This window comes from Anolis carolinensis, chromosome 2, assembly GCF_035594765.1.
Source record: "Anolis carolinensis isolate JA03-04 chromosome 2, rAnoCar3.1.pri, whole genome shotgun sequence".
NCBI lineage: Eukaryota > Metazoa > Chordata > Lepidosauria > Squamata > Dactyloidae > Anolis > Anolis carolinensis.
This window is the reverse complement of record NC_085842.1, coordinates 26,668,242-26,689,489: the sequence shown is the minus strand read 5'-3', so window position 1 is coordinate 26,689,489 and position 21,248 is coordinate 26,668,242. Positions and strand designations below refer to the sequence as shown.

The window sequence follows — 21,248 nt, the reverse complement described above, 5'->3', positions numbered from 1 at the left end:
AGCCAATGGAACGCCGGGACGTTCTAGGACTCCTGTAAGCGAGAAGCCTAGTCGCTGCTGGGAAGCGTAGTCCTTTTCTGCCTCTTTCAGAGAATCATAAGCTTAGAGATTCCACAACCTCTTCTGTGGAAGGACACAATCAAAGCACTCCCGACAGATGGCCATCCTGACTCTAGGTAAGGTGGAGTCTCCATAGGAGATTCCACATTAACAGGCAGCATCTTAGGATGGAATGCTGCCCATCATTGTTGCATATTCTGCCCCATTTCAGAAATGACACCACTTTAACTGTCATGGCTCAATGCTATGGAGTCATTGGGAAGCTAACACCTCCCAAAAAAGGATTCCCTAAGGCAGGAAGCAGCCAGGCTTTGAATCTGCAAGGCCATTACATGCTAATCAAGGTGATCAATTGCAATTTGACTGCAATTGCAAAATTGCAAAATTCACACTTGCCTCAAACACACAAGTTCTTTCTTCCAACCTGGATCTTCCATACTTACAATCCTCACTTGCCTAGTTTCCAACAGACCTCACAACCTCTGAGGATGCTTGCCATCGAAGTGGGCGAAACATCAGGAAATAATGCTTCTGGAACATGGCCATACAGCCTGGAAAATTTACAGCAACTCAAGTTGCAATAATATTGGTAAATCATTTGAAAACCATTCCATTCACTTTAAGTAACAGCCCATTATGCCAGAGCTTTCCAAAGTTTTCGTGTTCCTGTCACACTTTTTCAACAAGCATCCTTTTGCGACATGGGAATTCAGTTTTACTAACAAACTGGATGTTAAACCAACATTTCAGACAATACACACACACACATATTATACGTGTTTCCTATAATCTTTACTGTTTAAATAAGGTTTGAAACTTTTCCCTTTACATTTAATGCCCGACAGTTTTGTCTAGTTTCCTCTATTGCTGCTCATCACAAACATCTTTGTCAACATTTTTTTCTTAATTGGAAACTTATAAATAATAATAATAATAAATTTTTATTTCTATCTTGCCCTTTCTCCCCATGGGGACTCAGGGCGTTTCACAACAAACAGTGGCAAATGTTCAATGCCATAAAGTGTGATCAGAAACATTTTTTATCATGTCAGAAGCGACTTGAGAACATGCTGCAGGTCGCTTCTGGTGTGAGAGAATTGGCCATCGAATGCCTCATCACACTAATAATAATTTAATAATAATAATTTATTCTTGTACCCCGCCCCCTCTCCCCGAAGGGACTCGGGGCGGCTCACATGGGGCCTTGCCCAACATCACAATATAAAATCAAAACAAAAACACAAATTTACAACAATAAATCAACAATATCGGTAAAACAATCGAAAAGGACAATCTTACAAGATAAAATGTTAAAACAGGTATATCAAACACAAGTCTGGGCCGAAAGGTGAATGTGTCAAATCGGGAGGAGATAGTTACATAATTGACATAGTCAATGAAGAGCATGAATACACTTTAAATCCGGTTTCTGCTTCCTGCAGAACTCTGGGGTTTGTTGTTTGGTGAGGCCCAGGACCTGTCTGGCAGAGCAGTTTAAAGCCCCCTCCCTAAAGTGGATTTAAAGTGGATTAAAAGTAGATCCAAGCTCCAAGTGATGAGGTCCCTACAGAGACATTGCCCAGGGGACACCCAGATGTGTTACCATCCTGTGGGAGGCTTTTCTCATGTCCCCACAAGCTAGAGGTGACATATGGGAGCTCAGCCTGTCTCGCGAATTCGAACCGGCAAGCTTCGGGTCAGCAACCCAATCTTCAGGTCAGTAGAAACATAAACAGCCATAACTTAAAGTAAAACGTATTAAACATCAACATCAAGCAAAACTTACCCATTTTAGTGGTAATTACTGCAATTCAATCAACAAATTGTGCAAATTATATAAATTATAACAGTACCTAAGGTTGAACAGCATCAGCACTCCACTTCTGTAGTGATTAAACTTCTCTGGATGTTGTTAAACAGAGGCTGGTTGACTGTGTCTTCCTACCTAGATTTTTCTGGCAACACACCTAGGGACTACAGGCCCCCTCAATGGATTGTCACCTTGTCATGTGAGGGGTCTTGCATATTCCAATGAAAATGCGGACATAACTACCGGAGTCATGCACTCCCAGAGGGGTCACAGGAGAGGTTCCAGACTGAGCACAATCTGAAGACCTCAATGGTGGATCAAGCAGAAGATAACATGCTACGTATTACAACTGCTGTGAAGGCGGAAGAAGACTGCAACAGATTGAGAAGCCACATTTGTCATGTTAACTACACCACTGATTGGGACCCTCACTCTGTGAAAACCGTGTGTTGATCAGCTGTGCACCAACCTCCACACATTAAACAAACTCATGCACAGGCGTCTTCCAAGAACTTGGAAGGCCATCAGACAACAAGGGATCGCCTAAGTAAGTACAGGCAACACACTCACACAGTCTGGAAAGCTGTGCAGAATGGCATGGGGATTTGAACTCTAGAGAACAGGCTTAGCCACGAAACTATCTTTCAGCCTCAGAAAACCTCATGGTAAGTTCACTTCAGGGTCTCCATTAATCCAGTAGTTTTCTCAAGGAGACAATTACAACCAGAATATTCTGGCTAAATGGCTGGATTAGATATTTCCTCCATTCCCAAGATTGAAATAAGGATAGCAGTAGCAGAGAAACCAAAACACTTAAAGGAATTATCATTGAAATCATCCAAACCTGGAGCTTTATTATGTTTAACCTCACTGATGGCCAAGTGAAGTTCATTGATGTGGTATGTTTCCTGATATAACTCTTATAAAGGTAATTGAGCTAAATTAACTTTTCTAAGATCTTGATTCATTGGTAAGTTATGGAGCCTGAAATAAAAATGAAGTTTTTATCTTTGTTACGGTAACAGTGTTTATTTAATTGAAATCATTGTAGCTCTTTAAACATAAATCAAAATTTTGTTTCCAAACTCATAACATTTTATTCAATTCCACAAAAAAGGAATATACATTTTGATTTTGATGATTTCTGAAACACATGAGCAGAACTTCCTAGGTTCCTCACGGTTGCCTCAAAAATGTTTAATTCATAAATGGGTACAGCACTAGGCAAACACTGTCTCATAACACCCCTCTTGCTGTCCAATGTGGACTCCTTTGTGTCTTTCCAAGGCTGAAGAAACATCAAAACACTCCCCACACTGCTTTCCTGGGTGGACATTCCCAGGGTTCAAAAGACAGGATTTACGAGCAAAATTTTCCCCACTCTCTAAGCACTGATAGTATTCCTTTTCTTCATGGGCTTTCTCATGCTTTGTTAGACAGGTTTTACGAACAAAACACTTTCCACACTGAAAGCACTGGTACGGTTTCTCTCCCATGTGAAGCCTCTGGTGTCGGATAAAAATCGCAGATCGGAAAAAACACTTTCCACACTCCAGACATTTATAAGGTCTCTCGCCCGTGTGGGTTCTTTCGTGGACAATGAGATTTTCCTTCCGGGTGTAATGGTTCCCACACTCCCTGCATTGATAGGGTTTATCTCTGGCCTGGAAACCCTGGTGACTCCTCTGGTGCCTCACAAGGTGTGACTTCCAACCAAACGTGTCTCCGCACTCTGAGCATTGATAGGGTTTCTCCCCTGTGTGAATTCTCTGGTGCCTCCGAAGTTCAGATTCCCAAGGAAAGCACTTCCCACATTCCATACATTGACAAGGTTTCTCTGTCCTGTGGACCCTCCGGTGGGTCCGGAGACCTGCTGCCTCAGCAAAACATATCTGGCATTCCGGACATTTATACGTTTTTTTCCCAGAGCATTCTGCACGCTTAGATTTCTGAACGAGGTTTCTTCCATGGAGTATGTAGGGATGCTTTGTCCTATCTTCACCTGCGGGAAGAAGCAAAGCAAAGTATGTTGCAAGTCCTCTAGCATGACTCCATGGCCAATTTCTGTTGGAAACTGAAATAGCACTAAAGAATCAAGAGATTACTAGGAAGAATACAGGATTATTACAAAACAATGCCCCAATTTAAAATATTCATGTTAAACCTTTTAGTGAATGCACACATATGAAACCTACATCAATGTGAAGGGGAAGACTTCAAGTTTTTTTTTCCCACACTCATACTTGCCACCCTGACAGGGGAATTGCAATAGTGCCCACCAGGCAGTGTTTGCATGTCCAGCAGTACAAAATGGTTGCAACCCAGCAGAAAAAGGCTTTCTGTGTCCTACAGTTTCAAAAGCACTAAGTCTGTAACTACCATGCAATTGGTGTTTAGAATTTGTTCAGAAAGTGGAGCCAAATGGAAAGGCAATTAGATGCTGGTTCACACCGTTTAACTAAAAGGGCTGAAACAGGTGACAATTGATAAGCTAAAAATAATCACCAGAGTGGTGAGTGCCATTGACCACGACACGTTGCAATGCAAGTGGCAGGAGCTGGATTACTGTTTAGATATGTGCCACGTGACTGGCGGCAGCCATATTGGACATCTTTTAAGTGTGGGAAAAAACTTGAAAACTTCCCCTTCACACTGATGTAGGTTTCATACATGTGCATTCCCTAAAACATTTACAATGAATTTTTGAAATCGGAGCATCCTTTTGCATAGCCCTGTATTTTAATCAATTCCACAAAACTCAAATGTGCAAATGTAGAGCCAGCTGTGTTCTCTTATTAGGTAGAGGGTCATTTCAGGTTTCTAGTTTTGACTTTTGCAGATTTGGACAGATTTAATTTAGCGAACATGCAAGAATCTGGCTAAATCTTGCAGAGGCTTTAGTCATATGTAAATAACTCAGCATGCAAAATATTAGCATTTTATCATGGCAACATTCTTTACTGTTTGATAGCAGAAATGGAACAGTGTGTACTATATGAGAACAGTTATGCAACAGCATCTCTACTAATCAATGCTCAACTTTCACTTGGGTTAGGGAATAGGACCCCCATGAAAGTGAAAAATGAATAAAGAAATTGCCTCTCGAGAAGAGAATCGGAAAGCTGACTACAGAATTCCACTGGAACACCTAGAGATTCCTAGAAGATTTTAATCAAATCCACAGAAGTTAAATCTGCAAATGTGACATGTCCGTTGTTTTCCCTTATTGGGCAGAGGGGTTGATAGAGTTCTCCCTCCACATCTGCGATTTTTACTTTGGCGGATTTGCTTATTGAAATATCTGATTTAAAATGTTCTCTCTAGTCATCTTTAGGTCTTCTGGAATTTGACATTTGTCCAGTCATGCTGAATGACCTAGAGATCTCTAGAGTGAACACTTCTCTAGTTTTTCCAATACAAATAATAGTTTCCACAAAGGTTGACTAGAGAGTCATGCTGGAAGACTCGGAAATTCTTAAATAGAAGTTCTTTTAGGTTAAAAATGTAATAATTTTATTAATGGCTATTTTTCATTTTTACGGGAACCTTGTGCCCCTAATGCCAGCGAATGTGGAGGGATAACTGTACTTGCTGTGTCAACATAGGCAACAAAATGGTAACTATGTTTAAATATTTAGAAGGATGTCACATTGAGGAAGGGACAAGCTCACTTTCTGCTGCTCTGAAGTCTAGGATATGGAAAAACAGATTCATACTGCAGGACAATTAAAACTGTTTAGTGGAATATGCTGAATGGGGGTGTGGTGGAGCTTCCATCTCTGGGGGTTTTTTAAAGCAGAGAATGGATGGCCATCTATTGAGGGTGCTTTGAGTGTGTATGGCCCTTTGGGTCTCTTCCAACTCTATGATTCTAGGACTGAAGAATACAGGCAATCCCAATATTTTAAAAAGGGGGATCTGTGTTCCTAAGACCCTTTGTTGAGATGGCTCTCTCACCTGAGCAAGTGCTGACATTCTCAATTTCATTTAATTCCTGCAGATCTTGCACCCATGGCTCTTTCCTTTGTTCCAGCCAGGAAATGAGTTCAGGTTTGGGGAGTAGAATGCCTTCTTGAGAAAGAAGAAAATATCAATAAATGTCACCAAGCTGTCAAATTCATTCCATGCACCTCCAAGAAGAGTGTTTTTTTGTTTTTTAGGGGGAAGCCCCACAAATGTCCTTTTAGAACCTGACAGGCTAAGTTTTTATTATAGTTAAATTAAAAAAACCCGTGAATATCTAGTTTTAGTATGCTCTCAGTTTATTTTTTCTCAAAGGTAACCAATATAAAGATTTAAGTGGTTGGTCATCTCTGGTGTGTGACTTGAAGCTCCATTTGAAAGTCATGCCAACATTTAAAAAATAACTTCCATAGGAAAAAGGATAGAAAAGGAAGTTGCTTTTACTTGTAGGCTACAAATGAGGAACTTGTGGCCCAGCCAAATGTTCTGAAACAAGAACTTTCACCACAGCTGAGCAGAGGAACGCCGACTGTGCCCAATGAAAGTTGATGTTCTGCAGCATTTGGAAGACCGTATGTTCCCTTCCCCTGCTAGAGGCCCTTTCACTGGAAATTGACAGATGAAGGAGGGAGGGCAAATAGATTTGAGAGCTGCTCTCAAACACTTCTTTCTTTGTGGGTTTTCTCGTAGATCCCCTGGAAAAAGTCTGCAAGGGCAAGTAAGGCACAACCCCACTGTATCCATCCCATAGAACAGTGGTTCCCAATCTTTGGTATTCCAGGTGTTTTGGACTTCCAACTCCCAGAAATCCCATCCATTTTAACAGCTGAAGTCCAAGACACCTGTGGGATCAAAAGTTGGGGGCCACTGCCATCGAGAATGAAAAAGACTCATACTGTGTGAGAGATTCTCCCCTCTCTCCTGATTACTTTGATAAAAAAGAGGAAAGTGTGCTGACAGCTGGACAGGCATTTGGGAATATCTGTTTTTTAGAGGGGTTTGGTATAAGTGGAACCCTTCTCGTTCTCCCATCAGGGTTCCTTGAGAAAATAACTTATGACTGGATCTACACTGCCCTTTATCCCAGGATCTTATCCCAGATTATCTGCTTTAAATTGGAATATGTGTGTCAGAAAATCTAGGATAAGCAGATAATCTAGGATCAGGTCTTGGGATACAGGGCAATGTGGAAGGGGTGTTAGTAGAAGCAGGACATGTCTCTAGTTCCATTTCCTCCATCACTCATTTGCTATGTATATGCAAATACAGGGTTTCCAAAATCAAAAAAATAAAATCTGGCCTCAAGCAGGGTTGTTGTGTGTTTTCCGAGCTGTGTGGCCATGTTCCAGAAGTATTCTCTCCTGACATTTCGCCCACATCTATGGGCAGGCATCCTCAGAGTTTGTGAGGCATATACCTCTGAGAATGCCTGCCATAGATGTGGAAGAAACATCAGGAGAGAATGCTTCTGTAACATGTCCATACAGCCCAGAAAACACACAACAACCCTGTGATTCCGACCATGAAAGCTTTCAACAACACATTGGCCTTAAGCACTCTGGAGGAACAGGAACTCAATCGGTATAGATAAATAAATAACTCAAAAGGCAGATTCCATCTAAACTTGGAAGCTAAACAGATTCATACCTAGTTAGTAATTGGATAGGAGATGGCCAACCGATACCAGATGCTCTGGGCTAATTTCAGAGAAAGGAACTTGAAAAACCACCTCTGTGTGTTCCTTGTCTATGACACCTTCCACACTGCCCTATATCCCAGGATCTAATCTCAGATTATCTGCTTTAAACTGTATTATATTAGTCTCCACTGACAGATAATCTGGGATCAGATCCTGGGATATAGGGGCAGTATGAAAGGGGCCTAAGAAAACAGTGTGATATTCACTGAGTTGCCACAAATTAACAGATGACTTGAAGGCCCACACAGAAAAAAAATCTCATATGTTTGCCTCTTTCAGAACTATAGGTTGACTTCCTTTAGGAGTAAAAGGAGTAAGCCAAGAGTGAATCACTGAATCATTCTCTTCTCTCCAGCCATTGTCCCAAGAACTACTTTACTCCCAGCTTTGAAGTCAAGAGAGCAAAACAAATGGAGAAATAAGCAAAGGGAACAGAGTTACAAAACTAGAGGGAAATACGTTACACAGTACACACCACAATTCTCTATGCATAAAAGGTGCTCCATTAATATTTAGGTCTTACTCCACTGCAGTCTGTAGTTGTAAGGAGTTATTTAGCTCCATATATCATGGTTTCTGGGGTCAGAGTGAAACAAAGCTGGCTGATTAAACTAGGATGTTGTCAAACAATAATGACCACTGTAATTTCTAAAACACATTCATAAATTGAAGGGCATAAAGATTTCCAGACACCTACCAAACGGACAGCCAAGCTCCTCGCCCAAGGCGGACACATTTGCATAGTTCTCCATCATGACTTCCTTGTACAAGGTTCTCTTATCTGGATCCAACAGAGTCCACTGATCCTCCGAGAAATACACCGCCACATCTTCAAAAGTCACTGGTATCTGGAAGAAAAGAAAGAAACCATCTTTCCTTCCAAAATGTACATATAATTTTAAGATCCTGACTGCAGCCATGAATGGAAAATCATCAGACACGTGTACCCTTCTGGAACTTGACATAAGGGTTGAGTATCCCTTAACTTTTGTTAATGTGCCTCAATTCTATTTCAGTGCTTTTCTTAGTACAGGTTAATCATTCCTTATCCAGAATTCCAAACTACTCTGAAATCCACAAAATTATCCACATTGGACAGCTGTAATAGTATACTTTTGCTTTTAGGTGATGTAATGGGCACTAACTTTGTTTCATGCACAAAATTATTGCAAATATTATGTACACAATTGCCTCCAGGCTATGTGTATAAGGTATCTATGAAGCACAAACACATTTTGTTTTTAGACTTGGGTCTCTTCTCCAAGATATTTGTAATTATGTATGTGTAAATATAGGCATGCCAAAATCTGGAAAAAAAATCCAAAAAAATCCCAAACACATATATTGTTTTGTATTATCTTTTATATAATGTTGTGAGCCGCTTTGGGTCCCGTTTAGGGCGAAAAGTGGGATATAAATAAAGATTTTATAATAATAATAATAATAATAATACCAGGTGACAGTCGCATTGACAAAAAACAACAGGAAAAACTCAGCCGCTATCAGGACCTCAAGATTGAACTTCAAAGACTCTGGCAGAAACCAGTGCAGGTGGTCCCGGTGGTGATCGGCACACTGGGTGCCATGCCAAAAGATCTCAGCCGGCATTTGGAAACAATAGGCATTGACAAAATTACGATCTGCCAACTGCAAAAGGCCACCCTACTGGGATCTGCACGCATCATCCTAAAATACATCACACAGTCCTAGACACTTGGGAAGTGTCTGACGTGATTTTGTGATACGAAATCCAGCATATCTATCTCGTTTGCTGTGTCATACAATGTAATAATAATAACAATTATTATTATTATTAATAATAATAATAAGTTACCACCTCCATAGAGGAATGATTCTTACATGAGCCCGGTTACTTGCACGGACAGGCTCTGCTGTCTCAGATGCAGAAAGAAGCTTTGCTCTGTGATGTGTGTCCTTCTGCAGACTGCCTACAAGGAATATAGTAGAGGTGCCCAATAGGGATAAACAATGAACCCAGAAAAAAGCTTGTCCAACATTAGCCTGGAAATGCTGTGCGCTCTGAAGTGACAAGAAAAAAAACCTGGATCACCAAGACCTTTATGTAGTTGAGCCTCATTTCACTGATAATGGAACATCTTGCAAGAAGGCAAAATTACTAACAATGTGCCTCCCAGTGTTGAGGTCCCCAGGGTTATTCAAGATACATGTTCTTGTATATCTAGCAACCTAAAGGATAAGGCAGCCATTCAAAGGAATGTGTCAATTGTTCACTTCTGTCTTCAGTCTCTCTTCACATATCCTGCTTCTTTACTCACCTTTATTCTCCTTCTGATAAGCTTTTGGAGAACTTCGTCTACTCCAAATCGGTTTTCTCTCCTGGAAGGAGGACACAGTTTCGGTTGAGACTTTGACGCCATTCTTCTCTCTTTGAAAGCAAAAGGAAGGGGGGATATTTTAGAATTAGAAAATTGCCTCCATTGCCTGATGTTCCCAGGGCAGGGGGTCTACTTGATGCTTTCCTCAGCAGATCTTATTGGACTAATGGATCATGACCTGTTAGGATCATAACCTAATGGGTAGCAAAGTTTCAGGAGTGTTCCTTGAGTTTATTGGGTAATGGATGATCACTGGGTGCATAAGTATCTTGTTTCTATTTGATGCTCTCAGCAGACAAAGATTCAAGCAGACTTCTTCGAAATAACATGTATGTTTTACTCACAGCTTAATGTATTTAAATATACAGGTACATTTCTTGTCAGGTTAAACTTTAAAACGTTTCCGTTTGTATCTTTAACTTATAATCTTTAACTGTCTCTTCAAAACTATATTGCTCTGTATAACTCCCCTTTATAACAATCTATTTCCAAGGAACTCAAGCTTCAAAAGGCTTCTAACTTCTAACATTGGCTTCTGTACTCAAGCATCAACTGTCATTTCTCAACTGTCTCAACATTCACTGAACCAATCACATGGTCTGCAGCCCCTCCCACTGCCTCAAATACATAGAACTAAGGAAACTGCAATCCAAAGAGGACATACACGTCAGGAAATAAACAACACATTATAAACTGACAAAACATTGGATAGAGGAGGCTTGTTGTTGTTGTTTATTCATCCAATCGCTTCCGGCTCTTCGTGACCTCATGTACCAGCACAAGCCAGAGCTTCCTGTCAGCTGTCGCCACCCCCTGCTCTTTCAAGGTCAAGCCAGTCACTTCAAGGATACCATCCATCCATCTTGCCTTTGGTCAGCTTCTCTTCTTTTTTCCTTCCATTTTCCCCAGCATCATTATCTGCTCCAAGCTTTCCTGTCTCCTCATGGTGTGGCCAAAGTACTTCATCTTTGCTTCTAGTATCCTTTCCTCCAGTGAGCAGCCGGACGTTATTTCCTGGAGTATGGACTGGTTGGATCTTCTTGCAGTCCAAGGCACTCTCATAATTTTCCTCCAACACCACAGTTCAAAAGCATCTATCTTCCTCTGCTCAGCCTTCCTTACGATCCTGCTCTCACATCCATAGGTTACTGCGGGGAATACCATTGCTTTAACTATGCGGACCTTCGTTGCCAGTGTGATGACTCTAATCTTCACTATTTTATTGAGATTGGTCATTGCTCTCCTCCCAAGAAGTAAACATCTTCTGATTTCCTGGCTGCAGTTTGCGTCTGAAGTAATCAGGTTAATGTTAGGTTAAACTTCAAAACATTTCATTTTATATGTTTAACTTATCAGCCTCTCCAAAACTATATTGCTCTGTACAGCTCTTTTATAACAGTCTACTTCCAAGGAACTCAAGCCTCAACAGACTTCTAACTTCTAATATTGACTTCTGTACTCAAACAGACTCAAGCCTCAACTGTCATCCTTTTTAAAAACTGCATTCTAAACAGTCACTGAACCAGTTCCACTGCCCCTCCCACTGCCTCAAATATTTAGAGCTAAGAAAACTGAAAGTCAAAAAGGACATACACATCAGGAAATAAACAACAGATTATAAACAGGCAAAACTTTAGATTGAGGAGGCTTGAGAAAGTTTCTATCTCCAACAGCCTTTCCACTCCAGATACTAGAAGGTTAGAGTCCTGGGCCCATAACCTGTGTTAGGATATTGTGCTCATTATATGGAGTCATGAAAGCTATTTCTACATATCTAAGGGCCCTTCCACACAGCCATATAACCCAGAATATCAAGGCAGATAATCCACAATATCTGCTTTGAACAGGGTTATCTGAGTCCACACTGCCATATAACCTAGTTGAAAGCAGATAATGTCAGATTTTATACAACTGTGTGTAAGGTGCCTAAGGCTTTGAACTGCATTAACAGTAGACTCATATAATACAGTTCAAAGTAGATAATGTGGATTATCTGCTTTAATAATCTGTATTATATGTCAGTGTAGAAGGAGCCTAAGTAATCTGGAGGTACCTGATTGAACAGCACACACAGGCAAATACCAGAGGTTTCGTTTCAAAAAGTCAGGTAGGCTCTTATCTTGCAGTTCAGTAACACAAACAAAAACAGCTGTGTATAAAAATCGCATCTTCTCAACAAATCCTCCAACACAGATCTCGCACTCCAACATCCATCAATGTCTACACCAACAACAACACTAGCAACCACCACCATGTTGGCTGTCCTTTTTTTATACAAGACCCAGCCAATCAAATATTGTATCACGTCATCCCTGGTGCTTTGGCATTACCTTGTGGCTTCATCAGACACTTAGACTTGCCTTGTCATTTTGACCTTGCAATTAGCCACCTGGATATGCCGTCACATTTCTGATTCCAAGCATTTTGGATGATGCTCAATCTGTATCTAACTTCTCTCCCTATTTCCTCCCAGGCTTCTATTATTTTAAGAAATCATATTTGCTCTCTATTATTTTTGCACTTGCTTTAGGTCCGCTTTTCCAAAATACTGCAAGTCCTATCTGCCCTAAACAGAAGAACCAATTGAGAATACTGGGAACTGCACTGCTGGCATATACAGAGAAGCACTAACTGTAGGTTTAATTTTACATTCATTGTAGCTTTGGGTCTATTTTAATTTCTATATGTTGAATTTAAAATATATTTTTTTAATATTGTGAGCCACTTTGGGCCTCCATCAAGAAAGAAAAGCATTACAAAAATATCAGCTGCATCATCTCTGAAACACCTTTCTACATTTCACATGCTAATTCTTGTCTTTGAAGTTTTTGATCTTACTTAGTTTCCCATTCCCCAAAATACACAAAGAGCAACTATTATCCATTTACTGGGAGAAAAAATATACATACATAAATATAATAATAATAGCAATAATAGTACTAATTTTAGATTCATTCCATATTTGGGGGTTAAAGGAAAAAACCATTCCCTTGCTGTACATTTTGGAAACGTTTTGGATAATCCACTTCCCTTACCTGCACATGTGATCGCAGTGCAAAAGATCCACAGATCCCTCCAAAATCTTTTTGTCTCTCCCTTTTCTGCAAACTCTTCAAATGCACACTGTCTTCCTTCCAGGGAGTTTGCTCCCATCACGCCACGCCCACTTTTCGTCTCAGCCAATGGCTGGCGTCCGGGATTCCCATGTTTTCCTGTTTTAGCCAATCAAAAATCAGGACATGCCAGCATCAGAGAGAGGAAGCTCAGCTGTCGCTGGGAAATGTAGTCTTCCTCCTTTTACATTTACAACCCCATCCCTATATTATAGCAAAAATCTGAAAAGGGGCGCATCTATACTGTAGAAATTAATGCACTTCGACTCCACTTTGATTGCCATGGCTTAATGCTATGGGATCCTGGGAGTTGTAGTTTGCCAAGGCGCAGCACAGAAAGACCTTGCAAAACTATAACTCCCAGGATTCCATAACTAAGTCATTGCAGTTAAAGTTATAATGAATTAATTCTACAGTGTTGGCTGGATGCACATTGCCATATAATCCAGTTTCAGAATGCAAAAAAACTGCATTGAACTGGATTATGTGGCAGTGTAGATGCATCCAAAGTCTCTTTAGGGATCAAGGATATTTAATAGAGGATCAGCTCAATATGAGTCAGTGGTGTGATGCAGCACCTAAAAAGCCAATGCTAGGATGCATCATAGGAGTAGAGTGTCCAGAACTAAAGAAGTCACAGTCCCATTCTATTCTGCTTTGGTCAGACCTCACCTGGAATAATGCTGTGTCCAATTCTGGATTTGGATTTTTTAAAAAAATATTTTCAGTCAATGGATGATTGAATCTGGAAATGCAAAATCCATGGATACAGGGAGCCAGATGTATAAAACATGGCATGCCAGGCTTTTTTAAAAAAAATATATCCCAATAGAGTGTTCAAAACTAAGTACAGATCCGTTGATTAAACTATTTCCAAGTTAACTGCTGCAGATTGTGGCTATAAACATGGGAAGATGAGTCTGGATCTGCACTGCACTATGATGCAGTTTGAAACTGCTTTATATCGCAGTGTTGGTAGGGGGGTCTAAAAAAAGCAACTCTCCCTGTATGTTGACATCTAACAGAATGGCTATTTAGTGCAGTTCGAAGCTATATTCACACTGGCCCCATCTACACTGCCATTATCATGCGGATTGAACTATATTATATGGTCAGTGTAGACTCACATAATACAGATCGTATCTACATTGCCATATATTCCATCCAGTTCAGTTTGGATTATGTGGCCAGTGTAGACTCATACAATACAGATTGGACTGCATTGAATTCGATTATATGAGTCTACATGGTTCAATCTGTATTGTAATAGTCGTGTAGATGGGGCAACTGCAGCAGCCAAACAACAACCTCCCATAAAAGTGCATTTAAAAAGGCCTTAGCGCACACCAGTGCTTTGTGGTTTGTGTCATCACCATCCGAGACTCAAAAGTGGTCCCAGGATTTCCTATGTAATCACCTGCGTAGAAAAACCACTTTCTTCAATATCAGTTTGAAGCTGATTAAAATGGACTATGTACATGTTGCTTAGGAAGAACAGCTCCAACTGAATCTCCTAAGGATCATTTTCTATATGTTGTGTTTGTTGACAGGCCACGATGACCCCCTCCGCAATGACCCCACCTGCCAAGGGCTCCACAATAAATATATTATTATAATACTTTTTTTAACTTTTGCTATTTTGAAGTATCAGAAATTGGGAACAGACTGGAGGCAGTTTAACATCCCCCAAAAAAAGATTTTATCATTTCTAACCCTTTAATAAATTGTATTTGCTTTCCTTGACTTTCTGTGTAACTTTCCATGTACTGTATCTATTTCTAGAAAATATATACATCTATATATATAAAAGGGTAATGAAATTTCGGCCTAGGACAAAACAACAAAACTACACATCCCAGAAACACAAACTTGGCAGCACAACCCCTCATCCATGCCTCTACGTACATACAACAAAAAGCTCCATCTACTTCAGAAAACGGCCAGGCTTTGAGGCTGCAAAGCTATTCACTGCTATTCCATAAGGATTCCCATAAGCCACAGCAACGCGTGGCCGGGCAAAGCTAGTTCCTTTATAAAAAGTAACAAGATGTAGCCCAGAGACCATCACTTTTCCATAACCCTGATGAGATATTTCCATGAGAACAGACAAGTTCGATAAATCCCACCTGTTGTTTTCTAGACAGGCAATCATCAAAATCACATATGCAGGCATATCTTTGTCAATACAGAACTGGACCAGCTGAGCTAATCAAAAGCTTATTATCTTCTCTTTGGCATTGTCTTCATGGTAATATCTCCTCCCAGGGTGGCATCACAACAGCTGATTGGTCCCTTGGCTGACCAATCTCTAGCCATCATTTTCCTACCTGGAGGTGGAAACGTCAGTGGGATTCCAGGTTTTACCCGTGCCGCGCGAGCGAACTTCTGCGCATGCGCAGAAGAGTCCCAACGGCCATTTTTGGACTCGTGCGCATGCACAGAGATTTGTTTGCCTCAGTTGAGGCCTTCTGTGTTCGGCGGGGCGGGAGCCAATGGCTGCCGCCGCCGGCGCCGTCGTCGCCGCCGCCGGCGCCGCCGGCCTTCCCCCCCCCCCCCCCAGCACCACTATCGGTAAGTGCGGGGCCCTCGGACTACACGGCGAAATTACCTAGGGCCGCTTCTGTTTGCATCCCTTCTGAATAAACCTCTGTGGCTTGTCTTCAGCATGCTGAGTGTTCCTTTTATCCGTGGTCCTAGTTAATCCACTTCATGTCTGTGTGTGAACGTCAAGGTGTCACACTCCCAAGCCAGGAAGAGTCTTTCCCAAATGTTTTGCTTCAGTGGCATTGCTGTGAGACAGACATTACAGTGTGCAATTGCTCAGCAGGCTGGATAGAAAGTCATGTGCGCCTACATCTTACAACACAAAAGTGACGCTGACATCACTCGTCTATGGGTCTGGTGAGTTCTCCTGCTGTACGTCACTGATGCAAACTCTGGTGATAACCTCTAGTCAATGCATTTCAATCCATTGTGGGGGGGGGGGGGGGGGGTATTGCAATGAAACCTTTGAGGGTTCATCTACACCAGGGGTGTCCAACTCATTTTGATCAAGCACCACATCAGCCATATGATTGCCTTCAAAGGACCATTGAATTCATGGACAGAAAACTTCTGCATGCAGTGGACCAACAATGTTTTTACGCAGTGGTTGGTATTTTTTAGTTTTTACCCAGTTTGGGTCCCCAGATATTATTGAACCATAACTTCCATCACTTTGGATTATCCGCCATGCAAACTGGAGATAATGGGAAAGGCAACCCAACAGCACTTGTGGCTTTGAGGTTGGATAAAAGTTAAAGAACATTTAAAAGTCAGACATCGACAAGCCTTGTATTTAAATTCAAACCCAACTCTCCTGACTAAACAGAACAAATTTCAGGTGTTACTGTATCACAACTCCCATCAGCTCTGATCATGATGTAATACAGAAATCATAGTCCAGCATTGGGAGGGCCACATAAAATGACACGATGGGCTGGATTCGGCCCGCGGGCCTTGAGTTTGATACATGTGATCTGCGTTGTAGAATTAATGCAGTTTGATACTACTTTAACTGCCATAACTCAATGCTATAGAATTCTGGGGGTGGTACTTTAACAAAGCCTTTAGACTTCTCTGCCAATGAAAGTTGGTGATTCACCAAACTACAGCTCCCATGATTCTACAACATTGAGCCCTTGCAGTTATAGTGGTGTCAAACTGCATTAATTGTGCCAGATTCTTGGTACTTTCTACTTTGGTTCTGCATCTGTTTCTCAGATCTGTGGGATGTCGTTGGGGTTCTTGTGCAAGCAACACAAGCATAAACCTGAGAGAGGAAGAATGCATTGCTAAACACATGGGTGTATTTAGTTCTATATTCCTCCATTGCAGAGGCTTGAACTAAATGATTCTGTATGATTGTATGAATCTCAACCAACAAGGCTCTTTGAGTTCTCAATTTATAGTTTAAAAAACGTAATTTGTCCATGATTTACTCAAGTCAGATCATCAAACCACCTCACCAGTACAGTGGGTTGACTCAATCCACTTGGGTTTGGTTCCAAGACCCCCATGGATACTGAAATCTGTGGATGTTCTAGTCCCACTAGATACAATTGTGTAGTGAAATGGCATTCCTTATATAAAATGGAAAAATCAAGGGGTGCTTTTAGGATTTAAAAAAATAGACTATGGATGGTAGAATCTGTAGATGCAGAATCCGTAGATATGGATTACTGACTGTACTTCTTGTTGCTCTTGGCAAGAATGGCAAAGTCAGAGGCTATAAGACAAAGGCCATGTTTAGTTCTGGCACCTTCTCTGCCTTCCCCAAGAGTTCATCTGATTGTCTATGTCAGTGGTTCTCAACCTGTGTGTCCCCAGGTGTTTTGATCAACAACTCCCAGAAATCCCAGCCAGTTTACTAGCTGTTAGGATTTCTGGGAGTTGAAGGCCAAAAACATCTGGGGACCCTAGGTTGAGAACCACTGGTCTATGTCTATATTGTGGTTTTTGTGTGATTTGGAAAAGAACATGACCAGCGAATAACAGGAAGACCCCGTCCTAAAATGTTTTGTTGTAGACCTCACTCAAACCTGTCTTCAGTCTAATCTTCATTAGAGATTGCCTTATCCTCAAGAGAAAACTATAAAATGCCCCCCCCCCCCCGCCAAAAGTTTAAAAACTTGGTATTATACTAAATGTCCTTTGATCAGTAGCTGGCCACTTGGAGTGCCTCTGGTGTAGCTATAAGAAGGTCCTTCATTGTGCATGTGGCAGGGCTCGGGCTGCATTGTAGTATGTGGCCTGTGGTTTGCTCTTCTCCACACTTGCATGCCGTGGACTCCACTTTGTGGCCCCATATCTTAAGGTTAGCTCTGCATCTTGTGGTGCCAGAGCGCAGTCTGTTCAGGGCCTTCCAATTCTTTTGTGTGCCCAGGAGGGAGTCTCTCATTCGATATCAGCCATGGCTTGAGGTTCCGGGTTTTAGCCTGCCACTTTTGGACTCTCTCTTGCCGAGGTATTCCTGCGAATATCTCTTTAGAACTTAGAAAACGATTTCTTGATTTAAGGCATTGGCGTGAGAACCTTTTATAACTTACACCCAACCGATAAAGAACGTGAGTCTACTTGTATGGTTTGAAGATTTGTAAGAAACAAAGTAAACTAGAAAATAGAATATACATAGTATGAGAAATGGGACAACACATAATGGTGCTTAACATGACTCTGTAAGGAGAGGTGGCAACTCAACTTCACAGTATTTCTTATTTTTAAATGTATCTTTTAGTATCACTATACCTGAGAAAGAAGGGATTAGTTTAGGAGGAATCTTAAAGTAAATGTCTAAGTAGGATTCAGATGGTCTATTATGTGAAGTAAATGAACAATGTGTAAAAACCTATACTCAATAAAAAGGTTTTAAAAACAAGAATGTCCCCAGGAAATGCTGAATCCAGAAGCTTGCATGATACCAAGAAAACACCCTCCTGCTGACTAGATCTTGTGCAAAGACCTGCAGTGAGGAAGTTCCCCAAACTAAATGTGTAGTATCCTTTTTGGAAATGTGTAATGCCTGCTGTTACATCATAGCCTTAGCCATTAGTCTTTTCATAGTTAGCACTGTTTTTTTTCTCAGTGCTAATGACTGATGACTGTACTTACCTTGTTCAAGACTGCTAGCAAATGGGTAGTGTTTTGCAGGCTAGATAACCACCCTTGGATCTTGTCTCTGAAAAAAGACGAATAAACAATAAATACATGGAGTCTGCAGTAACTTGAAACAGAACCACCCTCTGACTTTATTCCCTTTATCTTGGTTTAAAATGATCTTTACCATTTAAAATTATTTTGTACAGATCCATCTTCCAAATGTTGCAAAATCACAACGGTCGTTTTCCTGGTAGGAAGCTTTGTCCTGAATGTGGCTCTAATTATTCTTGTAGTAGGTAGGTTTCCACCAAATTCTAATATGTTGTGTGTTTGGCCCACCTTTTCCAAACACCATACCTGTTATGATTGAGCCTCGTGGCTCTGTTTCTGACAGGCGTGGGCGTAAGACTCCTCGAGAGTCGGATACTCTCGAGGAGCGAGAGAGAAAAAGACTGCGAGACATATTTGCAGCACCATCTGACGAAGAATCTTTCGAAGGGTTTACGGAGAGAATGGAGGAGGGGCTGGTTAGCTCAGAGGAGGATGAGATGGATTGGACTCGGGTGAGGGAGGAATTGGGTGCCACTGGCCATGATGGGACAGAAGATGAATGGGGACCTTCAGGATTAGACCCATGGCTTAGCTGGAGGGATGGGACGGGATCCACAGCTGGAGATGCTGTTGGGCGTAGTCAGAGGTGTTCCAGCTCTGACGAGGAAAGTGATGAGGAAACGCCCGGGTTAAGGAGGACAGCTGACAGTGATGAAGATTTGTAACTGGCATAAAATGGGGCTTGGGAGCAATTGCAAATTGCGTCGGGCAAGGTAATCTGGGCAAACGCTTGGGATCCGTGTGTGTGTGTGGGACGCTTTCCTGAAGACTTGTGTGCTTTCCTGTGCTGAGACGTAAGTTGATTGGAATCCAGGGTCAGACGGCGGGAGGGATTGTGTGGGCATTTGTTTGTGCAAACCTGTGCTTACTCTTATTAGCTTGACCTTCCGTCGTCTTTCTGACGGACGCCATCTCCTGCTTTGAGAACCCGGACTGAACTGACCACGGCTTGTCTTCCCCCCTTCTTGGACTTGGAAAAACTACAAACGTCTGCTTCTGGCTTTGATCTACGGAACGGAACTGGTCTACTCTACTTCTACAATCCTTGGCTGCGTCTGCTCGTGTTGGAGATCCTGTCTGCTGTGTGTGTGTGTGGGAGCGACGCAAGTTACTCTAAGCACAGTGTTGGCAGCAGAGAGGAATCTGCTGCCAATTAGTTGCATTCTTTGTATCTTTTGTTCCTTGGCTTTCATTCTGTTAATACCTAGGCTGAAGCAAGCAGTTTGTTTTTACCCGGATTAAACTCCGGTTTAATCCGGTTTATCTTTTGAACATTTACTTTTGTTCCTTTTTTGCTCCTAAAGGCAAAGACTGCCTGGCCCTTGTGTTTTTACGGGCATTTTTGAGTTCTGTAATCTAATAAACTCTGTTACTTTGAATCTTGTGGCGTTCTGTCCTTGACAGATTGCCCGACGCCCATAAAAAGTTTATTGCAGCAATAAACCCGTCAGGAAGACGATGGATGAGTTAAGAGCCAAAGTAGACCAATTGCAAACGGCCTTTACCGTAAGCCAAACAGCTTTTGCTGTGAAAGGACATGTTTTGACTCCTGAACGCTTTGACGGAACCAGGTGCAAGTTGCCAACCTTTTTGGCACAAGTGGAGCTTTATTTTTCTCAGCTCAGTGCTCATGCTTTTCCTACTGACACTAGCAAGGTGGCTTTTATTTTGAGTTTGTTGACCGGTCCCGCAGGACAATGGGCCACTAATTTAATTTTGGGAAACGACCCAGTCAAAGACAATTTGAATAATTTCAAAAAGTTGTTAACTGATACTTTTGGGGATCCTCTCCGCACGGAGAACGCTGGGTGGGCTCTGTATCGGTTGAAACAGGGAAAGGGGACTGTTTTGGATTACTTAAATAAGTTTAACCTGTATCGCCACCAGCTGGATTGGGGGGAAAATGCATTCATGCTTTTATTTACTGCCGGGTTAAGTGATATGCTCCAGGATGAATTAGCACGCTTGGAGCCGGCTGAAAGCTGGGACGCCTTAGTAGCTAAGGTGCTACGTTTAGACGCAAGGTTCGAGGCTCGTAAACACTCAAAAGCAATGTGTGCGCCACCCATGCATGTAACCAGGGCACCTGTGGTGATGGGGGAAGAGCCCATGGAGCTTGGGGTCTTTAAAAAGCTGTCTACAGAGGAAAAGAGCCGTAGGAGGCAGCTGGGCTTGTGTTTGTACTGTGGGAATGCTGGGCATTTTGCCAAAGATTGTAATGTGAAACCTTCCCAGCTTTCGGGAAAAGGCCAGCCCTAGTGCGACGTGAGTCCAACGCACTAGGGCTCCTCAAGCAGTCAACTGAGGGGAGGAAGCATGTTTTCGTACCCATTACATTATCTGTTGGGGGAAGGGAACTTGTTTCTACTCTGGCACTGCTGGACTCAGGAGCTACGGTCTCCTATGTAGATATTGAGTTTGCTAAGAAGCATGGCATTCCTAGAGTGCGCAAGGCATGCGACGTATGGGTGGAGGGAGCAGATGGGAGACTGCTGGAG

At 41.8% G+C, this 21,248-nt stretch overlaps 2 protein-coding genes across 5 annotated transcripts in view; one reads left to right on the top strand and one right to left on the bottom strand.

The window, feature by feature from the left end:
* Positions 1-2,871: 2,871 nt before the first annotated feature.
* LOC100551665 (zinc finger protein 501) lies at positions 2,872-15,379 on the bottom strand. Its single transcript, XM_062973646.1, has 6 exons — positions 15,330-15,379; positions 12,925-13,101; positions 9,830-9,939; positions 8,230-8,380; positions 5,828-5,941; positions 2,872-3,872 (listed from the first exon to the last, which is right to left on the bottom strand). Exons 2-6 carry the CDS (start codon positions 13,040-13,042, stop codon positions 3,091-3,093), a joined length of 1,275 nt encoding a protein of 424 aa, XP_062829716.1. The 5' UTR covers positions 13,043-13,101; positions 15,330-15,379; the 3' UTR covers positions 2,872-3,090.
* The window catches only part of LOC103278044 (E3 ubiquitin-protein ligase TRIM58), a 25,853-nt gene continuing 19,836 nt past the window's right edge, over positions 15,232-21,248 (top strand). Inside the window, exons 1-3 of one of the 4 annotated variants that reach the window (XM_062973637.1) lie at positions 15,232-15,573; positions 15,830-15,903; positions 18,846-18,935. In XM_062973637.1, the coding sequence (XP_062829707.1) occupies positions 15,248-15,573; positions 15,830-15,903; positions 18,846-18,935 (490 nt within the window). In that variant the 5' untranslated portion in view covers positions 15,232-15,247. The other 3 variants (XM_062973638.1, XM_062973639.1, XR_010003790.1) reach the window with 3 other exon arrangements.